Source organism: Mobula hypostoma, chromosome 13, assembly GCF_963921235.1.
Source record: "Mobula hypostoma chromosome 13, sMobHyp1.1, whole genome shotgun sequence".
Lineage (NCBI taxonomy): Eukaryota > Metazoa > Chordata > Chondrichthyes > Myliobatiformes > Myliobatidae > Mobula > Mobula hypostoma.
In genome coordinates, this window is record NC_086109.1 from 30777544 (window position 1) to 30804712 (window position 27169).

General features: G+C 40.0%; 1 protein-coding gene and 1 long non-coding RNA gene across 6 annotated transcripts in view; one reads left to right on the forward strand and one right to left on the reverse strand.

Annotated features, from left to right (window-relative positions):
* LOC134355518 (uncharacterized) overlaps nt 1-12641 on the reverse strand; it is a 37266-nt gene extending 24625 nt beyond the window's left edge. The window contains exons 1-2 of the long non-coding RNA XR_010020107.1: nt 12556-12641; nt 4940-4979 (exon numbers count right to left, since the gene is read on the reverse strand). This is a non-coding gene — a long non-coding RNA (uncharacterized LOC134355518). The remainder of the gene's footprint in view (nt 1-4939; nt 4980-12555) is intronic.
* Nucleotides 12642-18521: 5880 nt separating this feature from the next.
* Nucleotides 18522-27169, forward strand: part of LOC134355517 (chemokine-like protein TAFA-5) — a 421627-nt gene continuing 412979 nt past the window's right edge. For all 5 annotated transcript variants that reach the window (XR_010020106.1, XM_063065509.1, XM_063065507.1 and 2 more), the window contains exon 1: nt 18522-19080. Coding sequence is in view for 4 of the 5 variants with exons in the window: in XM_063065509.1 (XP_062921579.1) it covers nt 18987-19080 (94 nt within the window). In the remaining variant the exon portion in view is untranslated. The remainder of the gene's footprint in view (nt 19081-27169) is intronic.

The window sequence follows — 27169 nt, forward strand, 5'->3', positions numbered from 1 at the left end:
AGCCAGGTTTCAGTTATAGCTATTATATCATACTTATACGCACTCGCATATAATTCCAACTCATTTATTTTATTCTTAATACTTCTTGCATTTGTACAGGCCATCCTTAGTCTATTACTGATATTTTTCATTAAATATAATACTTGACATCAAATCAACATTATTCTGCACAACAGATGGCTTAGTAGTATTTTCAAACAAAATTGATTGTTTGAAGTCATGAACTTTCCGGAAAAATATTTTTCTTCATGCTTTTAACTAGCCCAAGGAGATATTCCTTAATCCTTAAACAAGCATAAATTTTATGCATATCTCATTAAGGGAAAAGCTATATTTTCAGAACTGTTGCTAATTATTTTGTGTCAGTGTTTAAACAATAAAGCATAGAATTACTAGAATCAAAAATTTGCATATAAAAGGTCTATGCTGTATTAACGTAGCAGGTTCAGTTCATTATAACTCAAATTAAATGAGGACAATACATCAAATGCACTAGATGTACTTCAATAAAATTAATTAATAAGCACATTCATTGCTTCAAATTAACTGGCTATCAGTTTCTATCTCTACACTGCGTTTGTTAAAGAAAATAGAAAAAGGTTCAAGAGTAAACATTTGTTAAGTTTGGGAATGCTGGAACTGGATTTCTGAGAACTAACCCCAAGTGATATTGAAGATGGTACAGTTGGGTGCTACAAAATTGTTTGTAGAACAAATTATGCCACTCCCTGCACTTGTGAGGGCTATAGCAATATGATCTGAAAAGACAACAGTAAAATGCATAGCAAGCAGTTCATGGTGACAATCTGCCTCCTACATTGGCTGAGGTTTTGTTGTTTATTTTACATCTGTGCAGCACTGGAATATATTTTTTACCCTTCCCCAGTTTTCTGTTGAAAAGATGGTGGAACTCCTCCAGCTGAATAACTTGCTGGACCATTTCAGAAGGGGTTTAGAGTCACATATACGCTCAGTAACCTCCTTTAGATGCACCTATACACCTGATTGTTAGGACAAATATCTAATCAGCCAATCATGTGGCAGCAACTCTTTGCATAAAAGCATGCAGACATGGTCAAGTGGTTCAGTTGTTGATCAGACCAAACATCAGAATAGGGAAGAAATGTAATCTAAGTGACTTTGACTGTGAAATGATAATTGGTGCCAGGCAGAGTGGCTTGAGTATCTCAGAAACTGCTGATCTCCTGGGATTTTCATGCACAACAATCTCATAGAAAATGATGTGTAAAACAAAAAAAAAAATCCAGTGAGCAGCAGTACTGTGGATGAAAATGCCTTGTTAGTGAGAGGAATCAGAGGAGAATGGTCACAACTATTAAAGTTGACAGGAAGCAATAGTTACTCAAATAACAATTTTTTACAACAGTGGTGTCCAGAAGAGCATCTCTGAATTCACAAAATCTCAAACTTTGAAGTGAATGATCAGCAGAAGACCATGAGCATAGAATCAGTGGCCATTTTACTAGTTGCAGGACGTACTGTACATAACATCATAGCTTACCAGCTAGTGCAGTCACTTTACAGCAACAGTGATCACCAATTGGGCTTTAATTCCTATTGCTGCTTGTGAAGAGTTGGTATGTTTCTCCTGTGACCGCATGGATTTCCTCTTGGTACTCTGGTTTCCACCAACCCTCCAAAGATGTATAGTTTGGGATAGTAAGCTGAGGGCATGCTATGTTGGCACTAAAAGCATGTAAATTCTTAAGGGCACAAGTGTGTAATGCTTCCAGTGCCAACATAACTTCAGCATAATCCTTGCTGAGTTCATTTGAAGCAAATGACATATTTTACTGTATGTTTCAAAGTTTCAATGTACATGTGACAAAAAGCTAATCTTACATATATTAATCTTTAGTTTTAAGTTATACAGTTACTGAAGAAGGGATGGATAGAACAAAGGAAATACTTTTGATAGGGTGAGGCCAAGTTTGTTCTGGTGGTATACTATTCAAAAAGTCATCTGACTGATCAAGTGAAGAGGAAAATTGGAGGAAAGGACCTGTAAATGATGTGAAAAACAGATCAGAGCTACTACAATGAGCTGAAACAAAAAAAGAAGATGGTTGGGATTACCTTTTAGAGTGCTTCTATTTGGCAGAGGAATAATATGTGATTTACCAAAGACCTCATTGTAATGTCCCCATGGGCAGTAAGGCTTGCAGCTCAGTCATTGATTGTGATCGCTGTGGTCTGCTGCACCATCTACTGTGTGTATGAGACAACAGAGAAAACCATATGACAGACCTTCAAGTGCTGATAATTATTGTGAGCAGTCCACACACACATCCAGCATGCATGCAGTGGAACACATGATGCCAGAAGAAATGTAATAGAATAGATGAATGACACACTGAGTCAATGTATCTGTTACCAGAACCATTTTAGAAGATCTCTTCAGCACATGTCAAAATGAATGCTGAGACTTGAGATATTCTGCTTTATTCTGCATGGCTTCAGAATTTTTCAGGCACAACTGCCAGCGAAGCAGCAGGTGAGATCAGAGGTCTGCCTAGGGACTGTAAGTGATTCATCTTATGATTGTTGGCTTGCTGGCTGACAGGCAACAGCAAGGGTACTGGCAGACTGCAATTGGTGGAAGCATGGAAGTTCTCACCCTCAGAGATGCTGCCAGATCCTTGTTCCACAAAACCCCTGCCATATTACTGAGGTGATACCTCTACAATCTTAGTTACATTTGAATAAAAGCAAATAGAGGAATAGTAACAATTCTAAATGATTATTTTGCATTGTTTTTCATCGACGAAGACATTCAGATCATTCAATTACAAAAGATAATCTAAAGGCATTATGATGGAAGAACTTAAAATAATTCCTCACAAGAGGAAAACATTCCAGGCAAATTAATGGAGGAAAAGGCTGACTAGGTGGCTGGACCCGATAGACTGTATCCTGGTGATTTAATGGAAGTAGCTGATGAGCTAGTTATAATTCACTAATTTTTTCTGGATTCTGGAGGGGTCACAAATGATTGTAAAACAAATTTAATTGGGAGGAAGTTCTCCCTACAGAGGGCTATGAATGTTTGGAATGCACTGCCTTGGAGAACTGAGTCACTGGAATTAGTCAACACAGAGTGGCAGACACAAGCTACAAGGGTAATGGGGCAAGAGCAGGAAAATGGTGTTGAGTCCACCGGCTGAACCAATCACCCTGTTACTGAATTATGGAACGAGGTTAAGCAACCCATGAGACTATTCTGAGGACAGAATAGAGTTCATTTTTTTTAAAGTCACTTGATCTACAATTGGTTCCTCCGATGTAAAAGGGACCGTATTTTGAGCACTAGATCAGTACACTAGACAGAAGAAATGCAGATATGAGCCTAATATTCTAATTGTCTCTCAGCTCAATTTTCTACCACATTCCCACTCTGGCATTACAGTCTTTGTTCTCCTCCTACTGTGCCATTGAGGTCCAACCTAAGCTGAAGGAACCTTCCATTTGAGCATATTACAGACCTTCGATATCAATGTTGAATTTATCAATTTCAGATGGCCATTCTTTCCTGATCATATCTTCCTCCTGTGCCTTTAACTATGACTTTCTTTTTTCACAGATGTTACTTACTTTGTTGAGTATTTCCTGCATTCTCTTTTATTTTGCTGCAACTCATGTGTCCTAGAACATAGAACATAGAATAGTAGGGGGCAATAGATGCCCTTTGCCCCATGATACTTTGCGAAATTTTAACCTACTTCAAGATCAATCAAATGCTCCATCCCATATAAACCTTCATTTTTCTTCATTTTTTAAGTGTCTTTTAAATGTTCCTGATGTATCTCACATCCTACAATTTTCTCCAAATACCTTAAAATTATTTTAGCATTTTTGCCTGGGATAAATGTGCTGACTGTCCACTCTTCTTATGCTTCTTATCATCTCATACACTTTGTCAAGTTGCTCCAAAGAGAAAAGCCCTAGCTCACTCAACCTACCTTCCTAAGACATGCTATACAATCCAGGCAGCATCCTCATAAATCTTCTCTATACCCTCCTTAAAGCTTCCACATCCTTCTTATAACGAAGTGATCAGAACTGAATGCAATACTGCATGTGTAACCTAGCCAGTGTTTTATAGAACTGCAACATTATTTCATGGCTCTTGAACTCAATCCCTTGACTAATAAAGGCCCACAGACCATTCACCTTCGTAACCGCCCTTTCAACTTCTGCAGCAACTTTGAGGGATCTACGGATGTATCATACTGTTTCAACATTTTATTTCTACTAACTGCCCTGTACTTTAACCACATTCAGATGCATCAACTTTCATCAACTTCTCTTAGATGGCAATAATTTTGTCACGAGAATGTAATGTCCTGCTTATACCATTACATAGGACAATCTTTTTTAGTCTCCATCCCTCCACCTTTATTTTCTCACTTTTCCAATTCTGATGAAAAGCCAGTGGTTTGAAATATGAATATAGATTCTCTCTCCACAAATGCTCCAGTGACTTCCTTTGCAGCTCTAGCATTTCTATGTTTTAAAATTTTAAGCCTCTAGCATCTGAAATTTTCTTTTTGACTTTAGAAAGCATTTGCTTTGGGTGCAATGGCAGCTGTAACAGCATCATAGCTGGTTCATAAGTGCATTAACTTACTTGGTCACAACCATCATGAAGTATGAATTTAAACAACGCCCAATGACTTGAGCTATGTTCATGCCTGACACCTCCATATTTCTTGAGATTATTTCTCTTCCCTTTGGCATGAATTTCAGAGTGCACTGGAATATATTATACCTTTCTAATTTTTACACCATCAAAACCTTCTTACAAAACTTCTGCAGGAGAATTCATACACACAATCTGGCAACTGTGCCCTTAATGTCAGTGTTGATGGCTTTGATTGTAAAGTTGTGTGTTGGTGTGTCTTCAGCATTGCAATCTTACCGTCCCCCTTCAGCCAAGTCAGCTTGCGTTTATTAGATACCTGAAATACAAATGACAGAAAAGGTGAATAAGCAGCGGAATAAATTCTTTAAACGTAATTTTAAATTCACCAAGTTTTATGGATGTTCATTTTTGCAATACATCAATTTACTTTAGTTTCTCAGATTTGGTTAGAAAATCGATTATTTTTCTCCGCAAAATATTCCATTATGATGTTTCATTTCAAAGTAATGTTATTTGACATTTTGGTATATCTACCTCTCCTCACATTCATGGGGTGACATTTATTCTCCATTCCCAATTAGGCTTGTCTAGTAGTCAGCAATCACCTGCGTGAAGACTGGTATCAGTGTGATGAATGTATTGTCCCACTGTACTGAAAATTACTGCTTCTCAGTGAATTGTCAGTAATGATGGAGGACTATTTCCATAACAGGAAGTTAAGTTACTTGGATGTAGTGGCAATCTGATGTCTCTGCAGCCCCTGGTCCTTCCAGCTGTTGTCATGGCAAACTGCTAGAGTTCACTCTGGCAAAGTTCTACATATTGCAACTGATTGTGCAAGAAGAACAGACCACTAAATATAGTGAAGGGAAGATGGTTGCACGGTCAACCTAACACGAGTGGGCATCGACTGACATAATTTATGAGCAGTTGTAATACAGGTATGCAACCAGTAATGCACAACCTCACATCTGATATTTCAATGATGGTAATGTCATTTTGAAGCCGTTGATCATAATTGTATCCACCATATTGCCCTGTGAATTTCCTCAATAATATACTAAGGGTGAAATTACTGACCCCAGCATTCACATCCACTTCCTTTAAGCAGAGCTTTTAAAAGTGAGAAGATTTCCTGATTCCTTTGACTTCAGTGTTGTTAAGATTTCTTGATGAAACTTGGTAAAATACTAGCTTGAGACGTCAGTCTCTCTTACTTCTCAACAGAAATTCAATTTTCTCATCTGCATTTAGAACATGGTTACAATAAGACCTCCAGGTTCTTGACAAGATTCAGAGTGGGCTCTGCTGATCAGGTTATTTGTGATAGTGCAATTGATCACAAGTTCCAGCAGTTTTGTGATAATTGCCAACAGCTCCATGGGGGAGGGGGTGTTACTGAGCTGGATTTGTCAAGCTTTTTGTGAATGGAAAATATATGGATTTTTTTTTCACTTTGCAAGCTTATTAATTCTTCAAAATGAGATGGATATTGCTGACAAGTGCGGCATTTTCCCTCATCCCATATTACTTTTGAAATGAGTGGATTTCTAGTTGGGTCAACCACATTTGTGTAAATCAGGAATAATGAAGATGCCAGAGCAACTAAAAAGAGTACATTTCTTTCCTGTTATTGGTGACACAAGCAGAAGATGGATTGTTTTAAAACCATCTAGAAATTTTATTACTGCATCTCTAATTCTATCTTTGTATTGCAAATTTATTTAATTAAATGCCCCTTGCAGCTGTGAAAAGATTTGAACTAGTTTCCTAGTACCCAGACTTCTGAATCTTGGTCCTGCAATGTAACTACAAAACAACTAAACTCCTACATATTAAACTGTCTGTCTATCCAAGAAAGTTGACCCAGAGCATGAAGAAATAAAATAGAACCTTGTGTAATATACAGTGCAGTATTTTATTAAATTTTGTTCAGAATATATAATATTTCATAAACACAAGAGATTCTGCAGATCCTGGAAATCCAGATGAACAAACACAAAATACTGGATGAACTCAGCAGATCAGGTAGCATCTGTGGAGAAGAATGAATAGTTGATGTTTCGGACTGAGACCTTAATTTTCTTTGTCCCAAAATGTATAATGTCTGTACATATTAAAAAAACATAATTACAATTCTGATTCATTTTAATAATTTGTTGGAAATAGTCAGTGTGAATTCATCCATGGCCCAAATTTTATGTTGTATTGACAACAAAACTGTAAACCTCATCGTCATTAAACCTTTAAACTGATATTACCTCTGGAACATTCACAGTGAAACAGGAACATCCAGAAGTTGCAGTCAGTTATTTCCTGTTCTTCCACAATTTGTGCTGCACTTTTCTAGCTGCCTAATTAAGGGAAAGTCTGTGGGTTTAATGATGGATGTCTATTTGTGCAATACAAGAAGTAGGCCTTGTTCCAGACTTACTCATGCTCCCCACCTCAAGCCTGCAGTTATGTTGAATAACTGGAAGGCTTTAATTCCATTCTTAAGCACATCAATATTTCCTCCACTTTTGCTCTCAATCGCTCTCCTTCCATCAGAGCAGAATAGGGTTCTATTTGTCCTCACTTTCCACTCCACCAGACCACATTCAACACATCATATTCAATACTTTACATCACAATCAATGAGATTCAACCTCACTTACCCCCCTTCCCTTCCAGCATTCAAAACTTCTTCCTTCTACCTATTTCACTCTTCTGCTTCCAATAACCACCCCCTTCTTATGGCTCTTTACCATGTAAGAACACGAGATAAAGCAGCAGTTCATTTGCCATGTCCCTCTGCACCATCCATGGACATGAAGAGATTTTCCAGCTCTAATCTATTGTATCCTCCATGAACAATGAAAAATGGCAGATGGAAGTTAATGCAGGCAAATGTGAGGCTTTGCATTTTGAGAGGACAAGCCAGGGTAGAACATACACAGTGAATGGTAGGATACTGAGGAGTGTGGTAGAACAAAAGAATCTGGGAATACAAATCCATAATTCCTTGAAAGTGGATGACAAATAGGACCATAAAGAGAGTTTTTGGTATATTGGCCTTCATAAATCAAAGTATTGACTACAGAAGTTAAGTGAGGTCAAACTTGGAGTTTTCTCTGGTCACCTACCAACAGCAAAGCTATCAATAAGATTGAAAGAGTACGGTGAGAATTTATAAGATTTTTTCTGGTACTTGAGGACAAGAGATTTAGAGAAAGGTTAAATAGGTTAGGACTTTATACTCTGGAATGTGGGTTTTTTGATAGAGGTAAGCAAAATTATGAGGGGCATAGATGATAAAAGCAGGCTTTTTCCACTGAGGTTGAACTAGTGGACATAGGTTAAGGGAGAAATGTGAAATATTTAAAGAGAATCTGTCGGGGGAGATTCTTCACTCAGAGGATGGTATTAGTCTGAAACATGCTGCCAATGAAAGTGATGGAGATGGGTTCAATTGCATCAATAAAGAGAAGGTTGGATAGATACATGGCTGGGAGGGGTCTTGAAAAGCAATGGACCAAGTGTGGATCAATAGGAGGACTCGGCATAATAACAGTTGGACATGGACTGGATGGGCCAAAGGGCCTGTTTCTGTGCTGTAGCACTCTATGACCCTATCATGAAGAAAGTAAATTCTCCATTTAGTTAGCAAAGCTGATCCGGAGTTTTCAGTCACCTGTCATGAACTCCATCCCACTCCTATACTGACCTCTCTATCTGTGCCTACTACATTGTTCTAATGATGGAAAATACTCAAGGAATATCATCCCAACTTCTAACTGGGAGATTTACATGACTGGGATTTGGTATTTAATGTAACATGAAATAAGCAGACTTTATTGTTTATGTTAGAAATAGCCTGCTCTGATTTAAGATGATTCCCATGTATTGTTGACTCAACGTTTTCCTCTCCACAGATACAAACTGACATCTTGAATAATGCCAATACTCTTTTTGTTTTGTTCGGTTTTGTTTCAGATTTCTAGTACTTACTGTCTTCTGCCTTTCACAGTTCCACTTTATCTGTTTATATTTACTTTGAGTGGCCACTTTATTAAGTACATCTGTTCATTAATACAAATATCTAATCAGTCAAACATGTGGCAGCAACTCAACGCATAAAAGCATATAGACATGGTCAAGAGGTGCAGATATTGATCAGGAAAAAAAACATCAGAACAGAGAAGAATTATGATCTAAGTGAGTTTGCCTGTGGTGTCAGACAGGATGGTTTGAGTATCTTAGAAACCGCTAATCTCCTGGGATTTTCACACACAAGTCACTAGAGTTTGCAAAGAATGGTGCAAAAACAAAACAAACAAAAAAAATCCAGTGCTTGGCAGTTTTGTGGGGAAAAAACACACTGTTAATGAGAGAAGTCAGAGGACAATGGCCAGACTGGTTCAAGCTGATGGAACGAGACAGTAACTCAAATAACTATACATTGCAACAGTGGTGTACAAGGAGCATTTTTGAATGCACAATACATCATACCCTGAAGTGGGTGGGCTACAGTAGCAAAGACCATGAACATACTGTGCACTCAGTGGTTATATTACAGGAGACAACTGAGGGTATTGCCCCCAATCTACCTCATTCATCTCTTACCTGGCCCATTGGTTAACAACATCTATGCACACAAACACCACTGTTTTCCAACCTATCACAACTTATCTCTGCCCACTAATCTCAATGCAACAGAAGCACATTAGTTTTCTTGCTATTTTAGTTCTAATGGCAGGTTATTGACCTGTAATTCCTCTTCCCACAGATACATCCTGTCTCTTTGAGTATTTTCTAGCTCTTCCTGGTGTTAGTTTACATTTCCAAAAAAGAATGGTCGTTGATGAAGTCAGTGTGCTGTACCTCTGTTCTGAATTTGAAAGGCAAGGACAATATACTGATATTGCTATATGGTGCATTCCAGACGTCAGGGCGATTTTCTGCTGTGAGAACTCTTCAACGTGATTGGCTGCTCCGCCAGTTTGATTGTACCCTGTTTGCTCTACATGGGTGATTGCATCAAATCAATGTCTGACAGCAACTGACATCTAAAAAATGCAGAAGTGGGAGCAGCTTTCTTTGAAGTGAGCACAAAGTAATATTGTTTCGCTATTGATCACAAAATCCATTACACTTGACTGAGATTGCTCAGGTACAGGAATGACAGAAACAAAAGAGGAAATTTGGATGTTGGTTGATTCTCTCCGTTAAACACTTGTGCCGGCGTTTCTTAGCTTTTCAGATCGCTTATTTTTTTGGAGATCAAAAACAAAACAAAAACAACCTATGCTGGAAATCTGAAATAAAAATAAATAGTAAACTGAAAATATGAAAATGCTGGATATGCAAAGCAAGTCAGATACCATCTGTGGAAAGAGAAACAGTGCTAACGTTTCTTCAGAACTAGGGTTCGACTTCACTTCACACAGATGCACCTAAGCTTTCGCTGATTTTACTTGTTTTATGCCCGGATTATATGTGGAATCGACACAGATCAACACAAGATTCCATCCCGTCATTTTTGTTTAAATTCCAAGTGGTGGTGGATATGTTTTTGTGAAATGTTAATTGCGTTTATAGAAATCCTATCTGTGCTTTGTGTTCGATACAGTATGTCTGTTTGAATTGATAATACTTGGAATAAAATCTCTTTACTAACAATACAGAGGGAAACAGCTTGCTACAATTTCAAAATTCGGCGTATACCCACTTAACAATGTTCGCACTCGTCTTACTGCGTGTAACAATGGCTCGTTCTTACGTCGGTCGTTGTTGCTATTTCTGTGAGAATCTGAACTGGTGCTTGACGCATCAGTGATTTGTAAGTCGTTAATTCGGCATCTTGATTTACGATTATACTTAGATGCAATTGTGAATCCGCGAAAAAAAAAACACAGCAAACATGAATATTCTTTTCCGTACTTATCAGCGTTGTTTTCTGAAGTGCCCACATAATTTAGAATGCAGGGAATGTGCCGGACCTGTAGAACTTACTTCACCGAGATCGTGCCTTTGTCAGGTACCGAGTCCTGAATATGGATTCCAGATAGATTCTGCCGGTAAATGTGTCTCCGCTAGTTTCGACTGGAACCCTGTTCTAGAAATGGTTGGTGCTTTGTTACGTGCGGCCCCGTGAGGCATTTGTATTTTTCTTTCGCATTGTTAAAAGTTCATACATACCAGCTGCACATATCCGGCAATTATAGATGGCGCAATTGTCTTATGACCTCGTCAAAATTTTCGATCATTTTCTTTACGCATTTGTTTTCTCTTCCGCCTCTCTCCATATGTTCAACGCGTGGATTGCCTTGTTGATTTATTCTGTCTGTCCCAACCTCACTCCAAGTCTTGGGAGGCTACCAGAGGGCCACCCGCGAGTAAAATATAAACCAGTACAGATACACGTGATCCGGCATTACCCAGAGGCTATGTTTAAATTAGTGCATTCCGTTTAAGCTATCCTTCCAGTTTCGCCCCTCCCCGATCCCCACACTCAATTCTGGTACTATTACGAAATAGATAACCCTGCTCTTTGGAAACATGAGTCCATGTAAGAAGACAGATCAATTTAAACCGATACTGACATCTACATCTCATATGCATCTACTTAACACTGGAACTATAAGTTTATGAATAGCTCTGTTGGATGCGAGTGGCGGGTGCTGCGAGAGGTCGGTAGGGGCGGGGAGCGGGATGGTGGGGGAGGAAGCCTATAAATAGTATAGCTTTACTCTTGTATGAGCTGACGTTTCCAGGTAGGTCCATTCACGGACATCCGCGCAAAACCTACAGATCGCGCGATGTAGTTTTTTTTTGGAGATAAAATTAACAATTCTCCTTTCAGTTTGATGAGTGTCTTTTACTTGTGCGGGATGTACGGTGCAATCCCATCTCGAGGCATGGTTTGATTTGGCTCATCTCGGGCGACCAGCGAGCAGGTTAGGGAATAATCGGCAATTAAGTCGGGCGCTGTCCAGAGTGCTGAAAGCAGATGTGTCTTTTGGAAAGTGGGCTAAATTCTGATCTTGAAACTAACTGAACAAACACCAAGAACTGGTGGCACATAGGCACGTGCATCACCGATACGTTTCCTGTTGGTTCCTGCCCACTCTTTATCACAGTCTTCCAATCTGGGCATTGTTGTTTAAAAGTAATCCTTCTAAAATCCTGGTTGTAGGAGTGTGGTCAGTTTATTTGTCCAAAACGTTACCGTTGAAAAGAAGTATGACGACCTGGTTGTCTCTCAGTTCTATCGCTGAAGTTCACTTTTAAGGATGATTATGATATAACTACTTCAGATGGAAGGATATTGGCTGTAGCAGTAACATGCCATCAACTTTTTGGTTTCTAGCTATACTGTCTGCGCTTCTCATTGCCTTTTGTAGTAAGTATAAGTTAATTATTTTAGAGAGAATGTGGTTTGGATCTCAATAACATATAAATCTTGTGAATTGCGAATTGTAATGACTGGATAACTTAATAGCCATTTCTATATTGAATTAGTTTATTATTAGTATTATAATTGGTTTGCATGTGCATATTTCAAGGTTTCCCCTTCAATTCAATAAACGGTATATAAAGGAACTTAAAGTAAAACATATATTTTCTGTTACTGAGGGGCTGCATTTTACATATAGGTTAAACATGTTTGAAATTCATTATATCACGTATGCTCTATTAGTAATAATGAAGATGTTGCTGAGAATTACAGGGTACATTCCAGCCTTATAATGAAATGCTAAGAATCCACTTTTCTTCCTGTTTACAAATTACAGGTAAAATTGTTCCAGATTTTACATACTTCTTGAAGATGAGCTATATTGCCAGTTTTAATACAACGCCTTTAAAATAGGGGTTAATAAGTCGAATCCCAGCAGTGTCCCATTACTTACATTCTCCCGCACTCGGCAGCTCGGCAGCCATTTCGAAATATCAGGAGCTTAAGCAAAATCGACTTGCCTCCGGGTGAGGGTCCGGGACGGCGGGAGGTGGCGGAGGTGGCTGGGTGGGCAATGAGGGGGTGTGGTGCTGTTAACACACGTCAGCTGCTGCAGTTGCCTCTGTTCCTAGTTAATAGTCTGTCTTGTAACTCGAATTCCAATACACAGTGGTGCCACTAGTGGGACTCGAGATGATGAAACATTTATAAGAAGGACCAAAATGCTGGCTATAATTGAATGTTATGAAATATCACCTGATGTTGGTCATTCATTGCACTAAGCTTTTGCAAGACGCTTTAATAGTATCAGTATCAGTGTCGCCTTTGACTTCAGGCCGATTTGACTAATCATAGAACAAAATTAGGAATACAATAGTAGTAAAGAATAAAACTCACCACCGTGAAGCCATTAGTTACATGAGTTATCAGAGTTTATTTGGATATACAGCATTCTGAACAGCTGCACAAGGGGGAAAAAACTTACCAGTTATGTCTTTGAACTTGTAACAAATACTCTAAATGTGGTAAGCGAGGGGAATAATACAATGACAGAGAATGAAAACCGTGTGTTTATTTTTTTTTAGGTGAACAAAATTTCTCATTATGAATAGGAACACATTTGACCTTGTGATTTAGAAAATGTCACCACAAGTTGCAAATGTAGATTGGTAAAGTTAAGCTGCATGTTTCTAAATTAAAGGAAATAATTTTCGTTTCTATTTATTCTAGTTTTTACAATAAACATAACAAAAATAAGTGCCTTTGGAACTTGGTCTGAAGATAAGCAAATCAGTGTAATAGTTTTCGCATGCGTGTGGCATACAGTATGTTTTAGTTTCAGTACCTGTAATCACTCATAAGTGTTGAAACCTTCTCGATGGTAAAATGATTGGTCAAGGGCCAATTTCAATGCATATTTCTTGTTCACTGAGCGAAACATAGATGTCTCTTGTATGTGCTTTATGAGCTGTAGTTTCCTTAAGAGTAGTGGGGGTATTAGGCAATGAGCCTCACTGTCGTGTTATCCCATCCATTTGCAGAGATTACAAAGATAATAAAGTGCATGAGTCGTCATACAATAAATCAAGACAACTACATATTCCTAACAATGTCAGCTGATTTAGTGTTGCCATACAAGGAAGAATCCTACACTCACACCAATCATAACACTAGCATTATTATAGGAAAACTCTACAAACTCTATTTTAAAATGCATAAGTATCAATTCTACTTCTTTAGAAACAATATCTGTGTGCCAGGAGCTAAATACAAGGTACCTGTAGGAAATTCTCAGCTTTTGCCCAATTCCTGTCCAGTTGAAAATGGAGAATTTCAATGTTGTTGTCATTTCTTTGGTTTCATAGATGAGTACGGCAGAGGAACAGGCCCTTCAGCCCACAATATCTGTTCTGACTCTACTGTCAATTTAAACTGCATATAGTCTAAATCCCTCATTCCCCTGCCACTTTGTGTGTTTGTCTAAACACCACTTGAATGTTGCTACTGTATCTGATACCACCAGCTTCCCTCACAAGCATAGTTCAGGCACCTACCATTCTTCTGGTACATATATGGGATAAGCTGCCAGCCGAAATGGTTGAGGAACGTACAATGATACTTAAAGTACATTTAAGTATATACTTGGGGCATGGTGTTCAGAGAGATATAAATCAAATGAAAGCAAATGGGTCTAGCTTGATGTGCACTATTATCAACATGGAAGAGCTAGGCTGCAGGAACTATTTTACGCTGTATTATTCTATGACTTTATATAAATCTCACAGGTTACTCCCAGTGTTCATGCTCCAATGAAAATGATACAGTTTGTCCATCCACTCATTTAGCTGATATTCTCTTATCCGGGAAAGATCCTGGTGAACATTTTCTACATGCTCCATAAGGCTTCGACATCTTTTCTATAATAGGGTGACCAGAAATGCACACAATACTCCAAATGCAGCCAAGACGAAGTCCTATACAGCTGCAAAATTGCTTACTGACTTGTGTGGTAGGAGGCTGCTGCTTTTCCGCATTAAAATTGACACATTAATGATTTGGAGATGAGAGTGAAGCTTTATTGGTTAAACCCCCTTTACTCTCATTGGTAGCAATTTCAATTTAGAGTATGATAGAATGAGATGCCAATTCAGGGGACTTTCTAGAAGGCAAAGTAGAGGTTAAAATTCTTAGGCTCTTGTGGGAATTTTTGTGCAATGGTCAGAGAATCTTCAATGATAGTTTAAGCTATCAATATTAAATGTGCACCAAAGGTCTGAATTCAAGTCCTATGGTGACAATGATTACCTTGATACCATTACATTGGTGTCGAAGAGCTCTGGTAAAGCTGAATGGAAAGGGTTGTGGTTGTTAGGAATCTACATCTGCTTTTTCAATGAACTTTATTCCACCAGAAGGTCAGAAGTGGGATGTTCACTAATGGTTGATTACTGTTCGAATTCCATTGATGACTCCTGGGAAACTGATGCAGTCCATGTCTGCAACATTAATCATGATACAACATGTAATGACACACATAAGTGAAGGATAACATTTGCACCAGAAATATAAGGGATGGCCATCTTCAGCATGCTGGGGGATCACAATTGACCAGAAACTCAACAGAGCCAGGTATCTAAGCAAATTAGCTTAGAAATTCAGCAAGGGATTCCATATCATAACATGGATTAGTTCACCTCCTACTATCCCAAGACATTCCCATAATCTAAAAAGCACACACCAGGAGCAGAATGCACATTTATCTGGATCACTACAGCTCCATCAACACTGAATATACTTAACACCATCCACAACCGTGTCGTCGAAGTAAATAGCTTCCCATGGATCAGTTAGAAAATTCTGTCCCTGCACCAATAGTCAATCTGTATTGTAGCGTGCACCATCTAAAAAATGCACTTCACATCAGCTACTCCAAAAAACACCTCCCAAACCTATGAATACACCCCTCAAATGTAAGGCTCACCCATACTTCCATGTTTCTCTGGTAGTCACATACAATTCTGAACGTAAGTGATTCTGCAGATGCTGGAGATCCACAGCAACACGGCCACACTGCTGGAGGAAATCAAAAGTTTAGGCAGCGGCCATGGAGAGGAATAAACTGCTAACGTTTCTGGCTGAGAACTTTTATCGGAGCCCTTCATCATTCCTAACGAAGTCTTGGTCCAAAATGTCAGCTGTTTATTTGTTTCCATAGATGTCGCTTGACTTGTTGAGTTCCTTCGAGATTTTGTGTGTGTTACATATGATTCTGGCTTGGATATATTTTGTTCTTCCTCCTTTGTTTTCAGATGAATCTTCTGGAATTACCTACCTAGTAGTATCATAAAGTATATTCAATGCAGCAATTTAAACAGGTGGCTCAGCCGTTAACCTTCTCAAAGACAACTTTTCTAGCACCTAAACAGATTACGTTCCAAATAACAGGGATAAAACTGGATCATTTGTGATCCATTAGTCACTGGAAAGTGACAGCAGTTTAACTCCATGTAAATGGCAACGTGGCACTGAAACGTATTGCTATTGCACCATAATAAAGTATAGAAATGTTGGTTTAGCATCGTGGTTACACATCGCACAGAAAACTTCTCAATGTCTTTCAGGCATTTTCCTTACCTCAAATGGTTTGGAAGTTTTACTAGCTTTACTTTCGGAGTATGATGCACAATTGGGTTAATAACAGTTTGGTTGTTTTTTTGTGGATGGGGGGTATTCATGTGGCGCAGCTTTCACCGTTCAAGTAGTTGGAGTTTACACGTATGAGTGTAGTAAGGCGCGATGTCAGAAATCTTTATGTCCTAATGTTGATGCATTTTCACGCAGGCAGGCAGCACTGAGGGCAAATCCCAGTCTGCCGAACTTTACTGGTGCTCTTTATATTGAATTAAGCGATTATTTATATTTAATGGGATGCAAATTCTGCTTTATCTCCACGAAAGTCTTTTCTTAAAAATGGAACAGGTAGAAAACACTCACCACCGCCACCTTGTGGCCAGTAGGCAATCGTTGAACTGAACACATCGGCGTATAGCTTTGTATCTTTGAAATAGAAGTTGAGTTTATAATTCAGTCCATTTTTCCTAGCATATACGAGTACTATATCCAATGTTGGTGGGTAATAATAGAAATATCGCAGAACGCGATTATGTAACAACCCGCATTCTTGGCGCATCAATTATTAGCTGATGTCTGGTGGCAGAACCCACAGTCGTATTCGAAAGTGAATGAGAGCTCTATCCATTTCAGCACTATTTGTTTGAATGGAAAGTCGCTGTGGTGGCAATAATGTCTATCTGATGTCCGATTAACTTTCGGATTGATGCTCCGCAAATTGGTGGAGGCAGTAGCATCAGTCATAGCGACTAGGAGCTATCTGTCATTCTCCCTTTCAATGGCATTTCTTTGCAATTTGCGGGTCGGTTTCCATATTGATCTGTACCTGCATTCATGATTGCACCATCGTTATATTCTAATTTTCCTAACATTTTATAAATATCCTCTTATCGACGTAAACCCAGTAGCAAGTCAATGTTCCGTATCACTTCCTTTCTCACGCACAGCATTTTCCGTATTTTGTTGGGATTCCGAGAATGGGGTTTTCAATTGGCTAGATTGAAGACTAAAGGGGAATCATAATTAACTGCTTGATTTTATAAACAACAAAGATCAAACTCATGATGAATTTAAGGGAGTTCCACTGGATATCTATCCATGCCCACTTTATGCAGTTCCTGGCTTCCAAACACCGCGGTAAATGTAGCGTTACATGGAGCGTATGCCCAGTGAAAGGTACTTAAAACTAAACAGGCTGATAATTAGAGTCGGTCGATAACAGTCTTAGTTGTGGGGAAATGTCTTGGCTACGCAGAGTGCGAATGTGAATGGTGCTTTCAGAGGGTTGATGCCGCTAATAGATCGATTCATTGTCACCTTTTTAATTAAAAACCTTGAAATATGTTCAGCCAGATTATGCCACAGAGTGTTGGCTTCTTACAAAGGAACGCTTTTTGAGCCTGCACTGTTCATTTCGGACATTGTTAACAATATTTGTGTGCACTGTTGTGAAGGTATTTATACACCGGAGCTGAACACTTCCCCGCCTTGCTCCTTATATATGCAGACAGAGAACAGATAGATTTCGCAAATTCCTCTCGGCTCTCTGATACCCTGGATAAACTCAAACGTCAGAATATTTTCACTGCATAAAACTAAAGCACATATTTTAAAATACAGTATTTCTGATCTACCTAATGTTCCATTACTCAATAAGTTACTCCATTCAAAGAAAGACATCGATAAAAGCATATAAATAGTTTTAACTGTGGTGCTATAGATTGGCGCCCCGTGATAATTGACGATCGAGGTTGATATCTTAAAAGGGGTCAGTCCTAACAACAAAAGAACGACTTCTGATGTAGTTGAAAAGAATGAAATTTATGGCAGAGAATGTGAACTGTATAGTACGACACGATCTCAACACCTAATAGATGTAATTTTATCGAGTGTTTGTACTGAAGTTTAATGAAAAAGTCAAGTTTTACATTACCTTTGTGAGACCTATTTAAATGATTATGAAATTTACATCTTTCAGTTTAAAATGGTCCGTTTCCGAGACCTCTTTAGAAAAAAAACACACACACACTTGGCAGTTCGTCGGAGGAAGTATTTGTTAAGTTTAACGTTATAAAAATAGCTGGACTGGTATAACATGATTCATGGCGGCTGTTAAGGAACAATAAGCGAACGGGAGCACTTTGCTCGTCACGCCGCTGACTGGGCTACCTTAAAAACACAATCTGCAGCAGAGATGTATTTGTGCATCACGCGTTACACAAACTTTTCTCCCCGCTCCATAAAGAAAAAAAGCTAACCTCGCCAGCGTGAATATTTTAATGACACGCCAGTCAGTAAATTAAACACCCTTGACTTATTTATGTGCCGATCGCAGCACTAGCAGGGTTAATTACGCGCTGTTGCATATCTGGATAATTACAACAGGCGATCAATAGACGCTGCCAAGCAGTGACTAGCTGCAGTTGGAGACCTCATTGCTGCAGGGTTCAAGTAGAATGTGGTTCTTATAGCGTGGAAGAGGAGAAAGGGCAGCGATCGGGGCTTTTACAACCCAGATGCACATCGCGCCCCGTGGATCTCCTGGTGTGCGCTTAGTGGATTCGCGCGATCGGTGACAGTCCAGACTGGAGATTTACACAGGTGCCTTGTTTTTGGATTAGTGTTGTGTCTTTTTTCTCTCACTGAAATCGATAGCGACTTCTGGGGCTTGAATGTGGAGAGAGGATCTGCATGTGTGGTCTTGGTGCAGATGAGACGCACAGAAGCTGAGCTCTGAAGCCGGGAGATCCGAACATGCTGCCGGCCTGGAGGGGGCTCTGCACTGGGGCAGGAGCAGCCCTTTGCTGCCTCCTCGTCTGGATCATCTACTCGCACTTAGTCAAAGAAGGTAAATGGTTGCCTACCGTGATAAATAGCACTGCAATATTCTGTCACACCTTTCCTTAAAGCTAGCCCGATAAACTTCAAGTGCTAGATACCGAGGAGGATTGCCGCCAATTACATTCTGTTCCTCATGTTTCTTCCAACAACCCCTGATTTCAGATGCCTTTACTGTGTAATATTTGGGCATGGAACTGATATCACAACCATGCCAAACGGCTTTGATTATTGAGATGAATATACATCCTGCAGCGAAAAATGTTTAGACACCTATACACGCCTGCGTAATTACAATAAATATGTACGCATTTTCTGGTGCGTACATGGGGACGACGGCATCTATTCGGCACCGTGGTTACATGTCAGTAACTAAACACACTCATGTACTCCAGCGGATTTAACCAGTGAAATAGGTGTGTTATGATAGGGCACCAGTACGTTTAATTCCGCACGGTCGCTGTCAGATGTTAAATTGGGGAATAAGACCTAGAAATTACTCCAGCAGAACTCTCTGTCTGTTTTTCGGGAATGCTGCGAGACTTTCAAAAGCTAGCGGTGTTGAATCGTGGGCCTGACGCCTCCCAAACCGTGGCACACAACTTGTGGGCCAGTATCTGAAAATGACTGGTAGGTTAGACAGGTGAACGAGAGGGCTGCCGGCGCAAGGCTGCCTCCGCACACGTCAGGACAGACCGCACGTTATTGTTCGCGTGTATGACCGCAAACGGACGGCAAAGTTTGACAGAATTATCGCGAAAGCACCATTTACTGGGCGTTACTGCCCCCACCCCCGATTCCTAACCGCTCTAACACATAGATTATAAAGGAACGGTGCCGGGGGGCGCTGGCAGCTTGCAGCAGCAAACTTAGCATTCAGCAGGAAATAAGAGCAATTTGTCCTGTCAAGCCGATACACAAACAGGCAACCACCTGTGTCCCGTGAATGTGTGCCAGGCTGTGCAAAGCGTGTTCATAGGTCTAATCTTGTTGCCTGAACCAGGTTTTCAGGTCCATTTGCCAATTTGCTCTATATGACATGACTGTTGGGCACAACTTAATTCCAGTTTTTTCAAACTCCTATTGCTGAAGCTTGGGGTAAGGGGGGTTTCTGTTCGAAACACTTTTTTAAACATCCTGAAAGTTTTCAGACTATACATAAATATAAACCAGGTATGCTTGATTAAATCAAATTACATTTATTTGCTCTAGGATGGACATATACAATTAAATTGAGCTCCACGATAATGCTCTCTGCCCCTTGGGTTGAAGCAGATAAGTTTTCGCTAGTGTGGCGGAATGAATACCCGTAACTATTCGTAACAAGGAAATGCTCGCGAAAACCTATTAAATATATGGTCAATAGATGTATTTCGAAAAGAATTGGCGGTTCTGTCGTACAGAGCAAAGCAGTCTGAAATTGGCAGAAGGAATTTCTATTATAATAAATACTAGCCAACTCGGGATTCTCATCTAAATCCTATGGAGAATCCCTTCACTTTCTCAACAGGATGCAGCTGTGTAAAAGGCTGAACGTCCTTATCATGTACGCATTATTATTGCTAAATGGATCGAATATGAACAACGGCAGAAGGGAAATGACAGTAATGGCCGTTTCGTAGTTTCTCCGATCGCCACACTCAGTTTTCCACGGAGAGCGCCTGCAGCAACCGTTTGGACTACCGTAATGCTATTTTGAACTGGTCAGTAGAGGGTGCACAAAGCAATGGGTTACCAGTCGAACCGTGTCTTCTCCAACCTAGATTATCACCTCTAGTCAGTAGGTGCTGTGGTGATGGTATCAAATCGGAAATCCACTGAGTACTGAACTAATTAAAGCTCAAATATGCAACATTCTCTCTGTCTCCTCTATCTTCGTTCTCTATGAACTGTAAAATAGTTGCCAATTAAGGAAAAAAAAGTCCTTTATTAATGGAAATGTTAAGCTATACGACAGACTTTTCCAAATAAGCCACCTGAAACTTTCTGCAATTTGTCGTAGCGCAAAGCCTTAAATGGGTGACAAATCCTTAAATGGGTGACGGCATTCATCGTCCAAAACCGTCCTGTATTAAGTTGCATACCTCTTTTAATAGTGAAAGCTGAAATATTCACAAACCCGAAGTTGCTTCTCCAGACTGAAACTTTCTACTTTCAGAGATGCTGTTTCATCTTTTTGTAACGATTTTTCTTCATCATCTAGGGGAAAAAAGCATCCGTTAGCTTGAGACAAAGCCACCCCATGTCTGGGTTAGTATTTCTGTCTCTCCGGATGCAGCCCTTATTGGTTTTGATTCTTAGGAGCCTTTTATCAGGCTGTGGCATTGGTCCTGTGTAAGGTTATAACCACTTCAGATTACTTCTGACGTCCTTTCTCATGTGGTATTTTCCCAACAAGAGATGCCCTCCTTCACGATGACCTTGTACAAGTACATGTGAGTCACTACTGCGTTCTGCCTCATCTATTTTTACACTTTATCCTCACTGTACCTCAAGCGTCCAGCAGTAGAAAGTCATTGGTAATTTGCTCTGGTGCTGTACCACTCTTTTGGCCATTTCAGTTCCTTTTTCCCTTATTTGGATTCCAGTTTCAGCTGTTTCAAGTTCCTATGCAGAGGTCCTTGTTATCTTTGATTAGAGCAGGGTTTCTCAACATGTGGTCCATGGACACCCTGATAATGGTAAGGCTCCATGGCATAAAACAAGGTTGGGAACCCTTGGGTTAGAGTATTGCAGAGGTAGGCTTTTCTAATTAAGGGTCTCGCTGTAATGATGTCTTCTGCAAATTGTTATCCACTATCACACTATTACCAACCTTCCCAATATCCCATGTTAAGTGAAGTGATCGATCAGACTCTGTCCTTGAGGGGGAAAAATCTCACAAATTCTCACTGATCCTTGATCTCTCTCCGTTCATTCATGGCTAGTGGATAATTTTATTCTGCTGGACAAAACATTGCAGTTTGGGGGCAATGAACTTTGTGCTTCTGAAGATCAGGTCATTTTGAGTACACTGTTCAGATGTCACATGGAAGTCTGGTCAGGAACAGGTTTAGCCACAGGTTGTGTTTTTTTCTTTCTGACTGAATTACTTAAGGCATTAAATTTTATCAATTTGTCTAATATGCTCCTCATTCTCCAGTATCAGTGACTGAGAGATTGGAATTTCGTCCTGCCAATTTCATTTTCTCAAACTCAGTGTTCTCATCATTTCTTGTTTTATTAGACAGGGTCACATAGGAGAATTGGCTACAAATTTATATTTGCCCAGCCATCATAAAAACTTTATATGTGTCTTTCTCCTCCCAATTGCCCCTTACTTCCCAGCCTTTGTCATTAGATCTACTCTTCCATCCTCTATCAGCCCACCAAACCTCTTTACTTGGATTCACCTATTACTAACTTCACTCCCTTTCCCTCATCATTTTACACTGGATATCTGCCCCAGTCCTCTGAGATCAGAGAAGAGTTTCAATCTGAAACATTGCTCATTTCCTTCCACAGATGCTGCCTGAATCATTAAGCACCTCCAGCATCTTTTTAAACGCAAACAACAGGAATTGTTTGTTTGTGTTTTTATTTGCTCCCTGTTCCAGCATTTGTATTTTGTACTTCCAATTTCTACAGCCACTTTGGTACTCAGTGGTGCTGCAGGAATTATCTTGAGTGGTTGTGATCTTTGTGCACGTATGGAGTTTTCCAATATGTTTATTGGTAAAATATTTGCAGACCAAATATCACAGCCAGTAACTTGTGCACAATGTGTCACTGGAACTGTCAGGACTCTGCTTGTATTTTCTCCTGGCTGACCCTCCTGCTGTGAGGCTCTTTTCTGAGTCGTCTTCCTGCAGTGTCAGCTCCTTATCAGAGTACTCCATCATGCATTCTGCTGTGACTAATGCCTATGTTGGAGCAGCTGCTCATGAGTATTTAAGCAGGGCCACTTCACAATCTCATTGGTCAGTTATTTGGCTCACTCAGCTGACTGAGATGGGACAGGAACATGCTCATGCAATTGATAAAACCAAGTATTGTTCATCTGTAAGTTTTGTTGAGCTCCATATGTACTCTGCTGCCTTGATCATTGAAGGATATAACTTTGGACCATCTCTTGTGATTATTTGACCCATAATAGAGATTTTTTTTCATATTGAACTTTTTTTTTTCTTGTTCAACTTCATTTGCTTCTTTCTTTATCTGATCTCCAGGGCTCTCAGTTTGCAGCAATAGTCTAATTTTGCCTGTTCTGTTCATTTATTTTTGAAGGCCAATTTGTCATCCGCCACAGACTTTCCTGACTGAGTCTTTTAAGCACAGTATGCAGTATCTGTTGAGAAACCCTCCAGAGCTGTGTTGATTCCAAATGGCATTCATTTGGAAAGGTAACGTATTAATGGTGAACTTCAAAAGCATTATTGTCCTAGTTCCTAGTTCCGATGAAGGTTCATTGACCGGAAACAATAGTTTTGTTTCTTTTTCCACAGATACTCCCTGAATTGCTGAGTACTTCCAGAATCTTTTTTTTGCCTTTGTATTAAATATTAACTCTTTATCGAATGCACATGTCAGAAATTATTAATCAGGTACAGTAGAGCTACTAGGACTTGATGTTTCAATCCCTACAGTAAGTTGGCACTCTCGATGTTGGCAGTGGGTTTGGAGTGGTGACAAGGAGGAAGGGTAGGTACGTCATTGGGGTCATCAGGTGGGCACCCTCCTTCTTTGATGTTTCGTTGATGAGCCCACGACATCTCCAGAGGGCTCAATGGTGCTACCTGGCATCCCAGATACACCCCCCTCAGTTCCATACCCTCCTGTCTTCATCTTGCAGCCCAGTTGTTGTCTTTCCTTTTAATCCAAATCCAATTGCTGCTGCTTCTGCTGCATTTGACAAGGATTTGATTACTTGTTGGAGGGAGTGACCCCTCACCCCCATCTTCTTCAATAGACTGGTTGTAGATGTAGCAAAGAATCCCCTGCATCCCACTTCTACAGGGAAAATCTTGGTCTTCCAGCCATTCTGGGCAACTTCAGTTGCCAGTTCTTGGTCTTTTTCCTCTCATAAGCTTCTTCGACACCATCTTCCCATGGTACTGTCAATTCCACAACATATGCCAGCTTGGCTGTTGTGGACGACAGGACCATGTCTGGCCAGAGTGTTGTAGCTGCAATGTCTGGGGGAAACACAAGCTTTTTTTTCCCAAGTCCACGTCCATTTTCCAATTCCGAGTAACCTGCAGAATGCTCCCATCTTTTGATGTTATATGGTGCTCTGGAGGTTGGCCTGCTGGTACAAATCATGTAATGTGGACATTTCCTGCCGATGTTTGTGGGAGAGCATTTGTGATGATTCGCCTCTGTTCCAAGATTGATGCCAGTTGCCTGAGAACTTGGTTATGCTGCCAAGTGTACCGCCCCTGGGTGAGGCTCGTGGTGCATCCTGTTAAAATTTACAATAATAAAATGCTTCTTTTATGGGTAGCTAACATCCTTGCTCATCATAGGGTCAGGGTCCATTAAGGTCTCTTGGATCAAGGCAAGTTTAAGCTCTCCTCTTGATTTCTCAGCACTTTCCGAATTTATTCACAGGAAATAGGCCTCTCAGCTGGGGCTAGAGAGACTGTCTTAGTCAGGCTCTCGTTTCTGCTTTGATTCCACTTGAAAACCACTGGAACATTTCTTGGTGGATGATTTGTCTTGGCTTCAGCAAAGTATTTGCTTTCCATTTTTCTGTTCCCTGAAACACATTGCAAATAGATTTGTGAATTGTGCAGCTGAAGTGGATGCTTGTATTGAATCATCATTTATGATCTTCTCCTGTCTACTTTTGTTAGGCCCAACTGCTGTATGGAACTGCTTCTAAATATAGCTGTGACATTTTTCTGCTCTCCTCCAATGAAAATCACGTTGTATATCTTTTAATTCTCTCAGTTCATTCCCTTCAAAGATCATCATCCAGTGAGTTTGTACATTGTCATCGCCTTGTATGTTGAAATATATTACTCACTGATCCCAGCTGCAACACCTAGTGGGTGGTGGCTTAGTTTGGGAGGACATTAAAAGTTGTCTCAGAATGTTAGCACTTGCACAGTTTGGTGTAATTTTATCTAGACTCCTGGATTCCACAAATAAATCTGCTGCTGACAAAGTACTTTAATTCTGCTAAATCACAATTATCTACTCATAATCTTAGGCTTGATAAAGCTTCAAAGGATCCCCTCTGCTCCTGGTCACTCATGAATACTGGAAAAGCTCAGCTGTTTTATTTCTAGGGAGGATGCATTGACCTATTAATGTAGCTAACGCATTCCCCAGAATTTCATTTGAGGGCTTTCTACTCTGGTATGATTCTTCCTCCACATGACCAGCATTTATTGTTTGTTCTGATTTTTCTGCCATAGGCAACACAATAGGTAATTTGAAATCTTTCTTCCCTTCCATTCCTTAGAGAAGTTACTTGTTTTTTAAATTCAATTAATTGGACTGATTTATGTTCCTTTGTGAGATCTCTTCCCCCCCCTTCCCCCCCTCTTCCCCCCCTCTTCCCCCCCTCTTCCCCCCCTCTTCCCCCCCTCTTCCCCCCCTCTTCCCCCCCTCTTCCCCCCCTCTTCCCCCCCTCTTCCTCCCCCCCTCTTCCCCCCTTCCCCCTCCCCCTCTTCCCCCCCTTCCCCCCCATATCCACACATTATCTCAATTGGGAGGGAGCATGATTAATGTTTGGTATTCAGAATCAGTTCCAGCATTTAAATATGACAATATGCCTCAATTCTTTCTCGTTTACTGTCCACAATACTGGAAAATAATTGGTAATTCAGACTAGACTAAAATCATCATATTAGATGGTGCAATGCAAACTGCTGGAGAAGCTCAATAGGTCATAGAATCTGAGCATAGAAAACTGAAGGGTTATGTAGGAGCGGTGGGGGGGGGGTTACATTGATCTTATCTTTGTTATAAAGTCAACACAATATCATGGGCTGAAGAGACTGTACTGTGATGTGGTGTTCTACATTCTAAGCTGGGCAGCATCTGTGGAGTAAAATGGACAGTTATGTTCCAGGATACACATCCATCATCTTGACTGAAATGTAGAAGCAGAGCATACTTTTTATGGTTTTCTTTCAAGCAGACTGCTGTTGGAACTTTCTACACATTGTTACAGCTCTGGGCTCAGGTAGTCTTAACTAAGGAAACAGCAGTAGTGCCTGTTATTCTCCACAACTATTATCACAAATATAGTAGATCCCCCAGTTGTGTTTGTAAACAGTTCATCAATCTGTCATTAACCATGTTTGAAGAAGAGAGTTGGTGTGAGCCTGTATTGTAAAATTGAAGTTATAATTGAATTCTGGGAATTCCATTTTAATGTGGTCTTTATTAAAGTTGAGTGGACATATATCTTGTAGCACAGTCATCTATGATTAAGTATCCCTTAGGTATGGAAATACAGGGTAGACCTTCAAAGACAGCTGACATAAAACCTAGGAAATGATACTCGAGCTTGGTCTTCAGCTTCGTGTGGGTTTAGAGGAATTATTGAGTGCTTTTGATGAAAATGGGAATTATTGCAGGTTTTGTGAGAGGTATTTGACATCATGAAGGGCATACAGAGTGGATAAAGTCTGTTTCCATTGGTGGAAGGTCAGAAAGGAATGGAGATGATTGACAGAGAAATGAAAAGTAATGAGAGAAGTCTTTTGTATACTGTCAAAAGTTGATGTCTGGAATGCCATCGTGTCATAGAGTAATGCAGCATGGAACAGGCCCCTTTGATCAACTCATCCATGCTGACAATGGCGCCCACCAGGTTTGTCCTATTTCTCCACATTTGGCCTATATTCTAAACCTCTGCCATGTACTAACGTCATTTAAGTGTTATTGTACCTGCCTCTGGCAGAGTATTCCATGTGCTCAGTACCCTCTGCATGAAGTTGTTGCCCCTTTCGAATCTTTAACCTCACACCTTAAACCCTATGTGCTCCAATTTTTAGTTCTCCTTCCCTGATCTCATGTTTACCCTATCGATACCCCTCATGATTTTATGTGCCTCTATATGGTCAAGTGCAAGAAAATTTCAGTCCTGAAGTGTCTTGGAGGAG